The sequence below is a fragment of the Harpia harpyja genome, chromosome 8, assembly GCF_026419915.1.
Source record: "Harpia harpyja isolate bHarHar1 chromosome 8, bHarHar1 primary haplotype, whole genome shotgun sequence".
Lineage (NCBI taxonomy): Eukaryota > Metazoa > Chordata > Aves > Accipitriformes > Accipitridae > Harpia > Harpia harpyja.
Window position 1 is genome coordinate 5,691,926 of NC_068947.1, and position 19,168 is coordinate 5,711,093.

Genomic DNA, 19,168 nt, shown 5'->3' on the forward strand with positions numbered 1-19,168 from the left:
CCGCCTCGCTCGCCCACCCTTTTCTGACATTCCGGTTCGTTTAGGTATTTAATAAGACCATCCGCAAGTGCCAATCCTCCCGGCTCCCGGCCAGGCTTCAAACCCAACGGCATCTCCTCGCGTGCCACCACGCCGGCGCTAGCGATAGGGAGAAAGCGATCCTCCCTCTTGCTCGACTGAATTAAACGGGAGTCTTCTCGTCACCGGCGGCTGCTGCGCTTTGTGGGTTGGGTAATCTTCAGAGGAGACTTCAGTGCAGCAAGGCACTCAGATTCACTCAGGTAGGAGTAACTCAAGTCTGGGAGAGGAGATGTGGGATGCGTATTTGTTTCCTCAAGTGAACGAAATGAGGAAATTCCCACCTCCTCCCTCCCCGTGTTATCAAACTCATAGACAAACATACGCCAGTTTTGCCTTTTTATTTTATTATTTTGCAATATAGTATTTCTACCACCGAAAGGTAGCTCAAAACCAGCGTCGTGACACAACCGAGTGGAACCTTGGCATCAAAACCGACGCATGCTTCTTAGGTGCGAGACGCGACGCGTGTGATCAGCCTCTCCGATGGGAACGTACGCTTCCCAAAGCCCGGAGGAGAGGGGTTTGCTAGCATGACGCCTGGTGGCAAGGAGACCATCAAGTGCCAGATTGATCAGCGAAGATCAATCCGATGCGAGGCTCCCTTCTGCGACGAGGCAGAAAGCGCGGGGCCGCCCATCTCCGAAACTCTCGGGGGAGCAAAAAAATCGGGAGGTTCACAACTTCGCCAGGGGAGAAGAACCCAAACCAGGGCGAGCCGCTTTTCCTCTTCCAGCCAAATCCCGAGCGCTGCCGCGGGCACCGAGATGTCGCTAACCAGGGGGTTTGGCAGTACGGGGCGCTGGGTGGGCACCTAAGGCCAGGATCGCTGGAGAGGAGATGGAGTGGGTGTCTGCTGAACCTCAACAGAAAATACTGCACCTTTTATAACATAATTGCGTGCTTTATTGATATACACAGTAAAGCAGTATATAATACAATAGTAAGGCATATATTTGGTGAAATTTGGTATGTTGTGAAAAAATGCAGTAAAACAGAAGTTTATAAAAATAATTAGTAAATGTTACAGTGTTGGTGTTAAAACACAATATATTATGATATCCAAGTAATAAACCAGTACTGAGTAACAATGAAATAACATGCCATATGGTATTTATGTATTCAACTACACTGATTATGTTTTACAGTTTAATACTTTGTCATTATAAGGAATATGAAATAATTCCCAAATTACGCTTAAAAAAGCAGCGATAAAGCTCTCAACTTTTTAAATATTTTTTGACAGACTCACTCCAAAACTAAGATCTAGAAAGTAAAACAAACAAAACAAAACCCTGATGAAAACAACCGTGCAATCCATTTTTCCTCCCTTTTTTTTTCTGAAGAGAAAGTTTAACGTATAAGGGGGGGGAAAAAAAGAAGAAACCCATCTCTTTCTCAGATCTCAGTTTAAACCTTCCGATAAAAAAGACCATGAGAAATACCAAGGGTTCCTATTGTAATAAAGTGTTAAAAAAGCTTTTTATTAGGAAAGCAGAGGTTTGGGGGGATTGTACTTATTTTTTTGTAAATGATTATCGTTGTTGGTTTTTATTTAAACGATGAGACCTGGTCACACAATGGACACGTGGTGATGATGTAACATTATCTGAACGTAATTGTCAGGAACACCACAAAACCAAAGTGAGGTAGAAATAGCATGACTAGCCATGTTCAATGTTAACTAGCATTCAAAATAAAATCTTTCCCAAGTTTAATTACACTTCATACAAGAAGAGGTAACAGATTTTGTACTCTTGCAATATAAAGTCAGATGGTGTGTTTCTACGTATTCTAAGGTAAAATTAAAAGCTGGTTAAGAAAATGAAGTGGTAAAGCTTTTGCTGACAGCACCTCATACCCAAATCTACCTCTCACGATCTGCAGTCAAGCCGGCTAATCTGTTTTGCTATCAGTTCCTCTCTTTCTCACGTTATTGTTAATCGTGCGGGATTACTTGTAGAGAGAAATGGGGAAGGAGAAAGGACCAGGGCCTTTGTTTTGGTGATAAATACCTCATGGAGCAGTGTGGCTACCTTCACCTGATCACCAGACGCGCGCAAGAACAGCAGTAACTCTTCTACAGCCTTTCCCAAAGGTTGCTGGCAGCGTTACAGCTCCTTGGGACCGGCTGCTGTAGCAGGCTGAGACACGGATTCTGGAAAGCTCTGGTTTTATTTTCCAGAGGATCGAAGAGCTTCACGCTCATTAACAGCACCGGGAGCTGGACGAGCGGAGCTGCTCTGTGAGTAAGCTACTTGTAACACCTACTTGTGCTGTGGGTCAGAAGCTGATCCCGCAGGGGGTCGGGAGGGAACTTCTCCCTTTTTTCTCTCCTCTGCAGCAAAGGTGACGCGAGCGGTGGCAGCGGGGGGGGGAGAGCTGCGCCCAGCTCCCGCTGAAGCACTGCCTGCTGGCTGCGGACACCAAGGTCCAAAGGTTTAATCCCGTAAGGCATTCTCTACGTTCCTTTACTAATAGCATTTAGTCAGCAGAGGAAACGCTGGCGCATAGGATGGTCATTAAACTCTTTCCTTCTTTATTCTGGGGTTTTTCTTTTTTTTTTTTTTTTTTCATTAATTTTTTGCAGGCTCTGTCTTGTAATGTGCTCTTTCATTTAATTATTGCAAACTAGCTGTGTGATTCATGTAATTCTTAATTTTATTGGAAAGAGGTGAAATAACTACCTTTTTTGGAAGTTCAGGAGATTTTTTTTCTTTTTTTTAAGCCAGCCCTAGTCAGACAAAACCAATGAGAAATGTAAGTTGGCTGCTTTGATGTCGCTGCAGGAAATACTTTTTTTCTTTTTTTCTTTTTGATAGGCAAGGAAAAGAACACAGGACATGAATCTCTTTGATGCAGTTACAGAGCTGAAATGATACTAAACAAATGCACTGCCTCAGTATTTTTTTTGTGTTTTTTTTAAGGGGGTTTCTATAAACAATTATTTTTATAAAGCACACTTTAGTTTACAATCTTTCATTATAACTGTTATAAATTTTTTTAAACAACCCAAAATGCGTTCCATAGAAAGAAATGGCAAGTTATTTAGCTATCAAGATTTTACATGTAGTTTTCTTATAATTTTTGTACAATTGCATAGACGTGTAAAACCTGCCATTGTTAACAAAACAGTAACAGACTTAGGAAACTACTGAAATCTACAGTATAGTACCACTACCCTTCACAAAAATATAGATTTGTTTTCTTGTAAACTCTTACAGTCTAATCCTCTTTGTAGTATGAATATTATAAAAACCATGCGGGACGCCTGAAGTTGTAAAACACATCTTGCTATTCTAACACCTTGTCGTCGGTCATCACTGTCACTAAGGTTTCCATCGCTCTTCCCAAGTCGCCTGCCATGTGGAAAAGGCTCCCTACATTGTGGCCTGAAAAAGAAAGTCAAAGAGCAAATTAAACAAAGAAGACACGGCAGCAGGTTGGTAGGAACATTTTATGGAAAAGGCCGAGCACAGATACATCACTCCCCATGTACCGCTCGCCGCCGTCCCCAGTGGAGTACACCGGAGAGTACTCTTTCCAAAAGTCTCCTAGATGAGTCTAATACGTTGTCGTTAGCAAAAGTTGCCGGTTTTGCAGAACACTTAACAGCAATACTGGCTTGAATGGCTACGGTAAACTATGTTGACAATAAGCCAGCACGTTCGTGTTCCAAAAAACCCCCCGTAGCGATGAAGCTGTATCATTACGAATGTTCACCAAAAGCAATGATTAAATCCATTGACATCACAGAAAAGTTTCCAACTGGTGCTGCAAGTGTGTGACCATTCAATGTTCTATCAAGGAGAAAAACAGAAACAAACAGATCAGCAGTAATTAACTAAATCATTAAACCCAAGAGCTCCCAGCAGGATACCTGCACAGATAGCTAAAATGATGACCAAACTAAATGGCTGCAGTTTATTCAATCATTTTTAAAATAGCCTTTGCTTTTCAGACAGCAGTCCAGCAGAAACAAAGATACCACAATTATGAAGTGACTACTACACAGTGGTTCACTTGCGCATTTCTCCTCACCCATAACCACTGTAAAGTCCGAAGATGGTATAACCAGAACACATGGTCCTCCTACACAGAATTGATAAATAAACGCAGAGTACAGTTCTGGAGATGAAACCTGTAACTTCTCACACTCATTTTAACACCGCTGCAAATGGAAAGGAAGGGTAGCAACGCTGATCAGCAGTAAGAAACAGCTTCAACACAACTAGAGACTAAACAGACTTGAACGGAGGGAGACGAAATTGCCAAAAGTTGCCAGTTTAGGCACTTGGCATACCCTGCCTGGTCTCTGGCTGCTGTTCAGAAGAGTGTGGGTCTCCTGCAAGTCCTGTGTCAGAACTGCAGCCTTCTAGGACTGTATCAAATACCCTCTGGCATCGCAAACAACAGAGACATCATGGTTTAAACAACTGAATCCCATCTGGAGTCTCCCTCCTGAAAAAACATGACTGAAGAGGGGAATACGACAGAGATCTAGGCACCCTACAAGATGAGCAACCCAACCAGGGACTAGTGTTCAAGATTTCTCGCAAGGACAAGGAGTGAGCAGACAGAAGGTCCGAAAACAAGCAGAAGGAAATTATACTCCACACAGCACATAATTGTATTACTGAACTCATCGCCACAGGCTGATGTTGAGGCCAAACACATAAATGAGTTAAAAAAGGAGTTAGAAAATAATCACTGAAGAAAGATTTATTTAGATGCAAAGAAGTGCATGTGACCTCCAACTCAAGAAGTCCCCAAGCTGCTGAGTGCCAGCAACTGAAAGTATGTAACAGGGGAAGTTTTACTCAATAAAACTGTATGTTGCTACAGCCTGAGGGGTTTGATTTACTCCCTGAGAGTACTTGCGATAGAATATCTGTCTAGAAAACACGGGGGGGTGCAATGCCCTCTGCCCACAGCCCTGCTTCCCAGGAATGTTTTGCATTAGCCTGGGTGACGAGTGCTTGCCATGGTCCTTGAGGAAGGAGCACCCAAATGAAGAAAGGACACGACCAGGGTACCCAGGATGCACCTTTCATGCAGTCCCTACCTGTAACGTGCTGGACCCCGACTGTTACCATTGCCCACCTACACGGTGGGTGTCCCTCCTGACACAACCGTCTTCTCCGACAACAGGAATGAACCTTCCCTGTGGGGCAAATCAAACTCACCATCCTCTTCCGAATGTTCAAATACTATGGTAGTCATGCGCTGCTGACGTTTCTACAGTACGTAGGAGCTTGGAGTGACGTTAGTTAATATGCATCTGCATTTATCAAATAGACAAAAAATTACCTGAGAAATATCCAGAGAAGTTTGTTTCTTCCGGGGAACTACTACCACCTTTTACATTCAAATACTAGTTTTTTAGAGGTGGTCTTTTTTTTTTTTTAATGTAGCATTCATTACACAAAACTAGGCTGTACGTAAATGATAACTACTCAACAAGCTTCGACAGTGAGCTGTGCTGTGCATGGCACAGTTTGCCAGATATGAATACAAAGAAATACTTGGTTCTAATCTGGTGATTTTGCTAATTGCACGAACGCACAGAGAAACAGATGCATCGATCAGCAATTTCATCCATAAATCACTTATGTATAGCCATCCTATCCACCCTAAGCAAAAACTTGTATTTGCTCATGAGCACATCAAGTAACAGCGCATGAAAAATTCCTGCCAAGTTTTGGTCAAAACATAGTTTACTTTAAAGCAAATGTATGCTACCACATTTATTTTAGATGTAAGGGATGATCTCTCTTACTGGCACTATGCAGGCTGAGATCAATCTAGCAAATTACACCATGGAAAGTGAAAATTTGACAAAGCCATATGAAAGCAAGACCATATTTTAGATGGGAGATGCTTATGTAAACGGAAAAGTAACTGCCACTGGTTTGCTCTACTTAGCTGAAACTCTGACATGGCTCAGGTACATCTGTAGCGTGTGCTATCAAGGTTTTATTGGAGTAACCCTGGTATAACCGGAGTGACCTGCAGCATCCCCACAAACATCCTGACCCTGCAAACTACTTTCAAGAAATCTCTAGGCTTTAAATACTCCTCTTCTTCCTTATCTGCAGCAACCTACAGACACAAGACAGGGCGGTGGTGAGAGTCGTAACTGGCTAGGCAGCCGTGAGAGGCACTGCTGCCTGCGGGATCACGGCGTCTCGTTCAGATTCATTGCGATCTGTTGTTTCTAGAAACAACGATGAGACTGCAGGGCTCTTCAGGGACTCCAACACCACTCGTTCCCAGCTCGGGCAGAGTGATCACCTTTCCATGGACTTAGAGAAACTCAAACCGCTAAACCCCATCTTCAGAAAAAATCAGTATTTGTTAATACTATTTTGTTCTGTCAGATACAGAGCTGTAAAGGTAACAAAGGCAAGCTGGTTTTATAGAAAGGGGCTAGGTCTAGAAAGAATAACTTCAAACAAAAATATAAAAAAAGTCTTTCAGAAGTATGCCACCGTAGGTACAAACTGCTAAATTGTTCAGGCAACTAAACATGGGCCAAGATGACCTTCTGCATCCAAGGATCCCTGGGTATTTTTTTAATACATAAGAATTACAGGAATGTCTGCTAGTCTTTTTTTCTTTTCTCTGTTAATTGCTGCCTTATTTTTGAAATAACCATGCTTTGAATCCCATCTCCCTCCACAAAAGCTGCACAGGGGCATGCTGGGGTGATCAAGGAGATACGAGTCTCTCTCGCCCACATCATCCACGCCACCTCTCTAGCACAGGTCTTAAATTTCCTCGGCAGAAAAACAGAACAATCGTGTGTCTCCTCCTGAGCCACCTGAGTTTACAGCTCAGAGCATGACCATAAACCACTGCTGATTGCAGTTTATGTTAATAGCTGGACTGTAAAGTGCCAACAGCCTGGGGACTGCAGTCTCTGGGACAGTCATGGGATGGGAGGACGGGCCAGAAGAGTGGGCAATATAGCTGTGCTCCAGCCACTCAACTGGAGAACCCTCAGCTGGGGGTCACTGCACGGCCAGCACGCTTTTTTGCCTCTCTTGCACAGGCGAGTAACAGCTAGGTCAATCAAGACTGCAAATAGCTGAGGACAATGTACGCAATAATCTCCTGGTACCGTATGTGCAATGAATGCACCCTCTTCTATAATGCCTGTTACCTAAATAAGAGCTCAAATTCACTGTTTCTATATAGCTCTGCTTCTTCTGCCGAATACTTGCTTACTTGCCCTCTCTAAGACTGAAATGTAGGACATCAACATTTTTATTTAAGAAGCAAATGAGAAAAATACTGTCCCAAAAGCAGTTATAAAAATATTAATCCTAGCTTTACACTCATTATGATTCGTATTTTTAAAGTAACATCATCAAAGAAGGCATCAATTCCCTTCTTTCTTTTTTTTTAAACTTTGAAGCTGAAAAAATTTTCTCCATGCTTGAGGCACTGAAAGGTTGAAAGATGCTACCGTTTAAGGAAAAAAACTAGCATACACTTTGAAATGCAGCAATAAAGCTCAAAATGGACATGGACAGTATTAATTTAGACTTATAAAATGGAGGGAATATTAACAGAGATGCATTTGCTTTGAAAGCAGAAGATACCTATTTCTGCAGACACTAACTACATCACTGGTCACATACAGAATGATGCGTTTCACATCTGCTGAATTTGCTGTAGAGGCTCTACTGGAATTTGGGCCCTTGGGTGAGGGCGCAGTAACTGAATACCAATCTTCTACTACAGCTTGTCAAAGAAATAAATGTGGAGCATTCAGACTCGAAAGAGTGCATAGAAAGTAAATTAAGAAACCCCAACACAATGCAGTGCCTTTTTTAGCAGCACAGATTTCTAACCCTTCCCTGACAAAAGAAAAATCCTTCCCGTTGGTGGCCTAGATTTTGATACCCTTATTCATATTGAGTAATGCCACGAAATCCATGGGATTACACACGAAGACAATACCTAATGTGAGTAATGGGATCAAAACCTGGCTGGGTGGGTTTAAAACCGCACGATCTGCCTTTGCACAAATGGATTCACACGTAAAGCAAAAGCTGTTCTATACCTTAGCTCATACACTACATAAGCAGGTGGAGAACTGCATTTTATATTCAGTTCTGCAATTTACCAAGCCCCCTCTGAAACCGTCAGCAAGCACAAATACAACTGGAAAGCTGTGAGTGATTCATTGAAGTCAATTTTTTTAGGGTTAAGCTGCTGGAATCTGATCAGGTAGGACATGCTCATTTTTATAATTTTTTTTTAATTAATTGTATCAAATATGCCCTCAGCAGCAGAAGCTTTTTCTGAATAAGATGCATAAATATGAATGAGGATAGCGGAAATCGACAACCTGTTTTGCTGAACTGGAGAACAATTCTCAGACTGTATGAGCCAAGAACATGCAGGGCTGAATAGGAAATAATGCCCATAAAATTTCTGAACTGGTGCAATCTGTCGATGACATCCCAAGCACCCTTTTTTGATCCACATGAGAGGAACTGCCATTTGAGGACAGACTTAACCTGCACTGACGACCTTACACCTCAAAGTAGCTGGACCTGTGTCAGCTCCTACCGCCAATGCAGAGAACCACCGTATTTCAAGGCACTGCATTAAAACAATTCCTGGCTTACCCAGGGTAGCCTGACAGTGACTGGGGGTTCCCAACAGCTCTGCTAAAATCCCCAGCGCAGTGTGATTCCATGAGCCCCACTCTCCGCGCCAGCAGAAGTTTGCAAACCGGGTTACCCTTCAATTTCTGCCTCATCCACACCGAACGTCTTCTGTGCGGGAAAGGTCATTTCACAGCTACTTGCAATTGCACTCAGGCAGTCTCTGAATATTTTATCTTTAATAATAATTTTCGCTAGGAATTCATCTTTCAAACGTATCTGGTCAGCGAGTGAAGAGCAGCTTCACAGCGGAAAAATCAAGGCTCTCTGGAAATACTTTCAAAGATGCTATGACAACACAGCGCAAAACATTTTCCTCCATCAACAAGCAGCAATGTACAAATTCTAAAATCTATTTTGCATCAAACCAACCATGTCCGAAGTGCACAGTGAAAACCATCGCCCATTTGCATTGCTGAACACAACACTGTGGAGCTGGTGATTGTTAGTAGCATTCTTCATTCTGCAATAGTATATCAGGAAATTAAAACACCTGAATCTCTTATACCTCTCAACTCTCACTGTTCTAAAGAAAAAGAAAAAAACTATTCAATAACTGGAGATGATGGTTGGTTTATTGGCACATATATGTAAATACAATTGTGAGTATGTAAGCAGAACAGCAAGAGACATGGGTCTCCCTGTTGTGCTTACACGCAAGAGCAACAGAACATAAGTCAATGACTGCAGCGTATTTGCTGACCACATTTATCATACAGAGGCTTAATTTCAATGTATTATTTTCTCCTCCCCATTCCTGAGTTGCCACCTCTGGGAGGATGTAAGAAAATGCAAATCCCTGAGCTGACACTGTCTCCACTGAAAGTTGAGAGGTACGCTACCGTTAGAGCACACATGGGGAACGCACTCAGCAAAATCAAACAAAACCCAAAGCAAAATAAAACCACCCCTGCCCTTCACCAAACCCAAGCAAACCCGTGCTGCCGTCACACGCATGCTGGGCACAGAAAGCAAGCTGTGACAAACAGAAGCCATGGCAGTGAGCCTGCATCTCACTAACCTCTCTCACTGGCTTTCCAGGGGCATTTCTTCCTTTAGGAACAGAGAGAGGAAGTGGAAGAAATATCAGAAAAGAAAGGAAAAAAACCACACATGAATACGTATTTTATACTGTAAGAGACACTTCAATTTCCATTTAGGAGTTTAATATAAAGTAACCACATTTCTGCTTTAAACAAAGACTGAAAGTGCACTGAAATCCACTGATGATTCTTGATGTATTCAAGAACAGTTCTGTAATCTGCGGCTTGGTTTTAACCTAGCAAAAACACTGGAGAAAACTACTAAAACCAACTTACAGGCCTTTCAGTTGAGGGTAAGGATGGCAGAGAACATCATAATTCACTTTCTGAGCATCCAGATTTCCTCAATTTGAGTACTTCTACTAATCAGTATTAATGGTAAAATCATGTTTCCCCAAAGTCAAATTAATTCATCCAGACGCTTTACATTTTATTATGGCCTACATACATATATACAGGTATACATTCATATATACATGTATGTGTACACACACACAAACATATATTTTACACATGTAAAAGAGCTGTACACTGGAATATAACATGCTCGCATTCAAGATAAATATATTCCAAAGATGTTTCCAACAAGCTGATCTGTAAGCATGGCAAAACTGAGGGGGCAGAGGGAGAAAGGGAGAAAAAAAATTCAAATAAAAGGGGAAAAAAGGGAAAGTATCTCATAACTTTCAAGTTGTACTGCGCAAATAGAGGAGTCATTAATGGGCTTAGCTGAAAAGATGTTCCTGACGAGCCTCCATGGAAGCCCTACTTTGATCACACCGATCCTTCTCAAATACTTAGCATAGCATATTTATTTTTAAAAACCAGAAAGCCAGGCGTCAATCAACAGCAGAAACATCCCGTCACCCCCCTTCCCATCGCACAACCAGTGACGATAAGACACTCGCTGTCTCCAGAAGCAGCGTCCCACTGTCACATTACTGCCAGCACGGGTACTGCCAGACTTGCAGTCTTAGGTGAGAAAGTCACTGCGGGAGATGCTGTTCAAGAAAGAGGAAGATCTTTGCCCCAGAGCTGTTGTAAACAATGTAATTGTAAACGACATATGGGACAATGGGGAGAGAGACAGATATATACGGAAGAACACACCGGTCAGCATAACAGTAACCTAATTGCTGTCGAGTTTTTTTCTAGGTATGGCAGCCTGTGGGAGGAGGGAAGGAAGACAATAAATAGCTTCGCAGGTATTTTACGAGGAGCAGAACAAGAGTCAGCAACAGAGCAAAGCTGAGCAGAGGTGGTAAAGGAGAGGAGGAGGAGAGGGCCGAGGAAGTGAACGGCATCACTGACCACCGCGGGTCAGACCCACCGCTCGGCTGCAAAATCCCGGCAATGGAAACGGCTGGGGCAACCTCTGAAGGGCCTGGACAGCAAAGGCTACGATTTACACAGCAGGGGAAGTTTCACTCCCTTCCTCCCCCTCTCCCTCTCCCCAACAGCATACTTACTATTAGAAACAATAATAATAGGTTTGAAGTCATGCTCTGCATGCGGGTTTTTATTCTGCTCCTAAGGGGAGCCTCGGCTCAGGTGATGTCTATAGCACGCGTGTGCTGGCGGTGCGCAGAGGCACCAGAGCGAGCCTGACGGCCAGGAGAGGTGTCCCTGCTCTTCCACAGACCTCACCTGCCAGGTCTGCCTAACTCGCGAGGACTTACGTGAGCGCCTACGCAGCCTGCAACCTCCTCTGGCCCTGAATTCCCCAAAAAACGCCTCCCAGGAGGGAAGATGAGAACCTCTCACCGATATACATCGTGTAACAGAAAATCCTTGAAAATGAAGATATAAAATCCATTGCATGCTTCGGTCTTCTTCTGAGGAAGAGCCCCAAGGTTTAAGTGAGTAGGTGGTCTACTTTTAAGAAACTGCAGCCTGGTACAGCTGGGTGTGCAAGACTCCTGGGGCATGAATGAGATCCCGCAGAAGACAGTTTGGCTTGGGTCAAGAGGAGAGAAGGAACTGCCTACATGTAAAATACTGGATCCTTTTGGAGGTCTTAAGAAATGCCTACCTGTCTGCACAAGCACCTGAAATTGCAGCTATACAGTGTCTAATTTAAATATCCACATGAGACAACTGGATTCTGCTTGAAAATGAATGTATTTAAAGGTAACTGGGATAGCTCTGCACCACACAAAACAGCTGGTGAGGAAAGTCTGTGGTGAGTAATCAGCCCTAGAATTTGTTAAATGCAACAACAGTAGCACTACTACAGTAACAGCTAATTTCTTTTGGAGGAAGATTAAAAAGGGTTTAATGGATTTTACTTTATTTTCTTCTTTGCATATGAATGAATGTGCGTGTCTCAAGTTTTAAGGCAAGGACTATGGTTTGGCATGAATTGCAGAGGACGAAGGTTGCCTCTGTTGCCGCAGTTCTGAAAATCTGTATTCTATAAGGCATCAAAACACTGATACACGATCCATGGGTGCCTAATTATCTATTATTCCTGCTCAGATCAAGATTTCCTGCCCTTACAAAATAGAAGAGTCTTTCTTTTTCTTTTTTGGAAGTCTACATGACATTGTATCACAGGCAAAGGTACACAGAGAGTGATCAAATCAAACCTGAAAGCAGAGGCACTAATAAAAACTTCATGCATCTATGCAGATTCAGATCAAAGCAGAGAGCACGAAGCATCTACTGCACTGCCCCTCTCACTGAACTCAGGAGACGGATGGGCTGCAGAGGGGAGAGATCTGGATCTGCAAACAGCTTTTTTTCTTAAAAAAATGTTCCTTCACGTTTTTGTTAAATTCATTAACATATTCTCAGTTTACATCAGGACTGAGCATTATAAATCATGAAAGATCTAGTCCTCCCCATCACTATCCCAGCAGAAACCTGCAGAGAAGCTCAGCCACTTCAGTACTCTTGTGCCACAGGGGAGTGATAAGGGATCTCACTCATCTGGGCTCACTGACGTGGGATGCAGGACCATAGCACAGAGAAGGGGATACAGTGCAGAAGAGGCCAGGGTAGCTCAATTGGAAAAGTATTTCCAGAATACCCTACAGTATAATAACTCCAGGGTACCCTTCTACTGACTCAGTAAAGTCTGAAAAGAAAAGTCTGCGTCTTAAGATGTTTTGCTGTCAGAGTAAGAGAAACTGCATTATTTGCAGTGCTGAAAGTTGCTAGTTCCACTCAGGACATTAGTCCCATTCATGACAGAGCCTGGCTGACGCAAGAGTGACAGGACAGAATGCGTCTGGTGTGGTTTTATGTGACCGAGATAAAAATAAAACAAAACTTGTAAAAGATGGTGCTATTCTTAGTGCCATTTATTTATTGCTGTGGGGTCTTGTAATTTCACTGCACAGGACAACACCTGTACTAAGCAATACTATGTTAAATCATAACGGTGAGTACCTATCCCTCTCCAAATGTTTTCATGTGATGTCATGGCCTCTTGGCTCTTTTAAGCCATCACGGTTTCATTTTTAACCACTTCTTGGCTCCCACTTCCTCATTATCCACCAGCAAGGGCTCTGCATTGAAAGCCTGGGAAGCTCTCTCACCAACTTCAGTCAGCTCAAGAACTTCTGCCCCTAAATTCCTCTCTGAGCTTCATTCATAGAAAGCATTTCCCACAAAACCATAACCGCAAAACAGCCTGGTCCACCCTGAGATCCACCTGAAGTGGTGCAACTTGTTTGTCCTCAGTGCTGCAGGAGAGATGAATTTGGCTTTAAAAATACTGGCCTGCCAATCTTACTTTCTAACTGTGAACCAATTCCCTGGAGATTTAGTAGCTTGGGCACAAATACAGCGTGAAAATGTTTTCCTCTGTGGCCCATTATCAAGCAGGGTCAAATAAACCACTGAGGTGGTATTTAATGGCAGATTTCCACTAAATGTCAGACCTCTGGCTTTGACATCTGTTTTGAGTTAGCACAGCAGCTGTTTGAAGCAGCTGCAGCAGTTGTGAATTTGCTGGGAGCAGCAGAGTAAAAGAGGAATGGATGGGAAACCTTGTAGATTAAAAAGAAAGAAAAATTCCTTAAGGACAGTGATCATCAGGTATTGAGCAGAATCTCCCTCTCCAGAAATGAAACAGCTTTCAGCACCAACAGTCAGCTGTGCAAGGAGCATGGAGGTCCTCCGCTCCTTAGGAAATGCCACCAACTGCCAAAAGGTTAAACTGAAGAAACAAAAAACCCCCTATAAAAGGTATACAGTAACACCAGTTATTGCATCTATCTGCTTATGAAGGTCTATGATGCGATTTATTTAACATATGCTTCTCTAAAATACATTCAAAATCATTCTATGAAGCCTCGATACCCTTTTAAAAACAACTCTATGCAGCAAAAGCTTGGAAAATTTCATAATAAAAATGAACCCATCTCCAGATGAGGGACAATTAATTACTACTACATTTTACTGCCTTGTTTCAAAAGTCCAAAATAAGAACTACTACTTGCTTTAGAAAACTATTTCCCAACCCGAGCAAATCTTACCCTTCAGATGCTATCGATGATATTCAGACTTAATATTTTGTTTTTAATTTGTACCCTGTGATGTGCGACTATACATCTGTGCACCCAAGCACAGAAATTCAGTCTTTTTCTCTCTTCACTGCTTATTCACCTCTGAACTTTTCTCATGAACCAAAGCCTTCAGAGTCCAGTTTGCTCTTGTCATATTGTTCTGCACTCCAAGTTGTCGTTATTCCAACGGCAATAGGATATCCAGAATTATGTCCCTGATCAAAAGGCGTATCACTCCCTATGTTGTGACATGCTGGAGCTGGACATTTAGCTTGAAACTTAACATGCTTATTTTTACAGGCCACAAAGGAAACCCACATTTAATGTCCTGCCAGTAACTTCCCAGGCCTTTTAATACATCCCTAGATTTCCTCAATTGATTCCATGTACAATTTTCAGCTTATTTGTATGGATGTTTGTCCCTTCCTGGATTTCATTTTGTTATCCTCACTTTCAATCTAGGTAGGTTTTGATGACTGCCCCGTGTCCTCTGCAGCAATTCTGGACTTGCATGGTCTATGAATATCATAGCAGACTTCTCCTTCTACAGCATTAGCATAGAAATAAACAAAGCAACTTCTAATACTAGTCAATCTTGGGCATTTAATCCATCTTCCTTCTAGTTTTAACTCCTAAAGATAGTATGCATCACATGTGGTGCCACTTTACCCAAGTAGTTTGAAATCACCTTTCAAATAATATTTCATAAGCTCCTGTATCACAACATGCTTCTGAATGCCAGACTGGGATGACCAAGTTTCTTGCATCTGACAATTTTTTAATTCTACTTAATAAGCATTAATATAAGACAACGTATTCTTTATAGATCTGCGCTCATCACTTGTTTGGGCTTCTTGTTGTTTCCTGAATACCTACAAATAGCTTGAGATTCAATGCAACCTGTAATGCAAAGAAATAAAATATTACTTGCACCACATCTGAATCCTTACACTATGCCATCTTCTCAGGCTGCTTTGCTAAACTGCTTTCACTCTTTTGCAATTACACTTTGATCTTTTATTACAGCCTGGAAACCTGAGATACAGATTTGCATCTCTCAACAGCAAAAAGGCCCCTGATTCAGTGGTTTGTCGAGACCAGACAACGCTGCTTTCTTTTCTCCTTCCCACAGTCTTGTACATCCTAAGTCACATCCCTGACACCCGTGGAATCTGACTGACCACAGCAAATTAGCTGTGGATGTAAGCTTTGTTTATGTGGGTATCAGTTGACTATCATTTAATCGTTAAAATGGGAGTAGAAGAAAACTCCAATAACTGAAGTTTGCATGAGATCTCAGCAAAATTGATGATGTCAGTAGCCTTCTATATCAATCAGTGAATGGAAATCCATTTGCACTTGTTGTAGGACAAACTGTTTCTCACCGAGGCCCTGACCACTCCTATACCCCAACCAAAAGCAATTACACAAACCTGGCATTCGTGCAAATGCATCAAAAGATACCTGAAGAACAGAGAAACCTCATTGAGGTCCTAATCTCTTTAGCCAAAACCTGGTACAATTCTCCAAAAAGTGAACGACTTTTTCTTCCAGCTGGACTAATCTTTTTGTGTAGCCAAAGAGAGAGGAAGAGGCAGATTCCGTCTCAGCCCGACGTTGCCTTGGTCAGGCGCAGAAGATAAGTCCTGTGGGAAGCTTGACTCTGCCTGATGGCCTGTGTCTGCTCCTGGCTGCTGCACCAGAAGCTCTCTCACGGCTTGGCTCAGGAGGACAGAAGAAGACACGTGTCAAACAAAGGCTGTGCCTCCACCTTACTCGCAGCCCTCCACGCAGCTGGAGAGTATTTCTGTCCTCTACGGCTGCTAGTCAGGCAGGAAAGTATATAAACTGCAATCTCTTTTGGGGATGCTTGTGATCACATACTACACTTTTAACATAGTTACTGAATGCAGAAACAAAATAAGGGAATACATTCTTTGTATTTAAATGACCACATTTTGCATCACCAGAATGAAAATGTGAAGTTATAGCTTAACTTACGGAATTAAAATATTAACTGATGCTACCAATTTCACATCTTTTTTTTTCCCCACTGAACTTTATATTTTGTCAGTTTGATTCATGAAGCTTTGTACTTTTCACTAATAAAATAAAATGAAAAACCTTTTCTATTCTCAGTCAGTAGGGAGTGATATCTAACAGACTGATCTCTACTTATTTCTACACAGGAAATGAACCACTGTATTTCAAATACCTCATTAAATGTTGTTTTGTAAATTGGTCCTATTTTACTTAAAACTAAGCTTGTTTTTAAAACAGAACACTGTTTGTCAGTGTCATCAGCTATGATCACAAATTACAGACACCGCATTTGGTGAATATATTAACACATGGGGTATTTACATCTAGACACATACGATTATGCAAGATCTCCTAAATACAACATATTTACACAAAGGATGGTCACTGATAAGAAAGCACTGTCTGTTGCAACCTTGTGTACACAGCAACTTTAAAAACAAGTCCATTTTAATCTACATACCAATATTTGAAAGATTTTTCATCTGTTGTATTTCATAATTAATATCTAGGCAAAATGAGGGCTGGACATACGCCTTTTTCATATAACATTGAGGTGAAGATGAATGTAGTTAACAATATACTGTATTAGATTTTCTTCAATAGTATCTTTCTAAACGATTCCATCTTTTGATCTATAGCATGAGATCTTATGCAGTTTACACTGCCTTCTCCTTCTCCACTCCTCACAGATGATGCCTAGTGAGAGCTGACCTTGCTTTGAAATCAAAGGATGGAGAAAACTTGACCTCACTGAAAGTCGAGCATGACGGTTAACGCATTTATCTACCAAAGAAGAACCTCTGGGTGGTGTGTGAAACCTGTGCAAGGGACCCTGTGGTAAGTCTATGCCCCTACTGAAATCCACTTAACAGGCTGTCAATAGACACCGGGACTTTCTTTTGCCAGGAGGTTTATGTCTGAGCCTTCTTTCACGGCAACAGGTAATATCCCAAACTTCCCATCTCCTGCTACAAATCCAGGCCATTTTTCTTGGCAGCAGAGTATTTTCTCTGGGCTCAGAAAAGACCTTCTTAAATGAAAAAAGGTTGAACAAATAAATCCCAGTAATACAAATGCTTATCTTTAGCAAACGACAGGAATGAGAAAAACAGAAACACTGAAAGAAATGCTGTGGCTGTACGCACCAGTGCAGCCTATGCTGCACAAACAAGCAGCCCACTTGTTTTTCCTCCATCACTCCGGACCCAAGTGCTACAAGGTCGAGAACTTCGACTCAGCACTTTAATATCATTTCAAACCCGATTCTTCTTGGAGAAAGGTAAGGACAGAAGAAAAATGTGGTAACACATGTATTAAAAATAAATCAGCAAGGGGACTGACTGAAAAGGAGAGAAGCTGTGAGAAAAGGAACATGGCAAAAGGGAAGAGATGAAAATGCTCAGGAAAAAAAAGAGTCTCAGACAGACATTGTTTCATCCACGTATCTAGCAAGGGCTACCTGTGGAGGTAGCTTAAGGTAAAGGAGGAGCAGACTGCTTCTCCACTCTAAGTAAGACGGCCTTCTCTACAGCTATTGTTAAAACAAAACCAAAGAGCAGCAAAAAACCTGAAACCAAAACACAACCCCCTGAAAACATCAAGGAACAGAAAGCACTTTTATCTTCTTCCCTCTCATCCGCCGCAGGCAGCAGCGCTTACCTCTGGAGCTGGGGAAGGAGTTGTTCAGCTGCTCCATCACTTCCTCCAAACCTGTGCTTGTGTCCTGGGGAGGGCTGAGCAGCTCATCCTCGCCTGGAAAGCAAATCCACACCACTGCATGAGAGCCGGTATAAAACCATTTGCTAACAGCCTGCTATTGCGTATGTCCTTCATGAAGGTAAGGCTGCTCACTTAAACACATTTTCTGCTTAGTATACAATCAAAATTTTAAAGGTGAATTTTGTTGACTATTATGTTTCTCTTTTTAAGGATCTAAGCGAAATTAAACAATGAATTTTAAACAATTAACACTGACTTTAATTCGTAAAAAGAGATTTAAGAAATAATCTACTCTGGTAAAAGAAGTGGGGTAAAATGTCTGCTAGGAACATTCAGTTCCATAAATGACACTCGTTGTTTCAGCTTCTCTTATTCTATTAATGGAAGAAGAAATTGCTGTTGTGAGTGCTGCTATCGAGCAGCTTTCTAATAGTGCTGGATTCATGTTAGCACTGCTTTGCCTGGCTGCGTAAATCAGTAGAAACCCAGATTCTCATCTGCATCAGTATTAATATTTCTGACAGTTTAATTGCATCAGATTGGTGCTCCAAGAACATTCAATTGTACTGTAAAAGGGTTTAGCAGCACTTTAATAAAGCGAAATACATTTCTCTCACTGAATAATTTCTATAACCTGATTATAGGGCAGCAGCTTAATGGGAAATTCAATACATTTTATTTTTACTGGGGTTTTTTTGGTCATGGTTTCAGATAACTAAAATCCATATGTTGATTTTACTGTAGACACTAGCCTCCAATACAAATAAAGCATCTGAATAAAGAATACATCTAAAGGATATGCTTTGAGTGAGATTTTCTGTTTTTTACTAGATTTCTTTTATCCCTATTAAAACATAAAAGCAATTTTTGCCTGCTGTAATAACAATGAGAGGTACATCCTTATTTTGAAAATGACTTAATGACCCTTTATTCTAACATGTCTTGCCCTACTCGAGTAATAAACTGCCGGATCTCCTGTTAGCATTTACATTCTTTAAACATTGAGGTGCTCCATGCTAGCGGAAAGCCTACTAAAAGAGATGCTAAAGGAACACTTCAGCACTGCGTATATTTCCTATTACTAGGCTTA

General features: G+C 41.8%; 1 protein-coding gene across 27 annotated transcripts in view; it reads right to left on the reverse strand.

The window, feature by feature from the left end:
• Positions 1-404: 404 nt before the first annotated feature.
• DMD (dystrophin) overlaps positions 405-19,168 on the reverse strand; it is a 1,317,358-nt gene continuing 1,298,594 nt past the window's right edge. For 21 of the 27 annotated variants that reach the window (XM_052795054.1, XM_052795067.1, XM_052795065.1 and 18 more), the window contains 2 exons: positions 18,019-18,111; positions 405-3,470 (listed from right to left, as the gene is read on the reverse strand). In XM_052795054.1, the coding sequence (XP_052651014.1) occupies positions 3,373-3,470; positions 18,019-18,111 (191 nt within the window). In that variant the 3' untranslated portion in view covers positions 405-3,372. Of the gene's footprint in view, positions 3,471-9,780; positions 9,813-16,382; positions 17,948-18,018; positions 18,112-19,168 lie in introns of those variants that run through there. The other 6 variants (XM_052795066.1, XM_052795058.1, XM_052795077.1 and 3 more) reach the window with 2 other exon arrangements.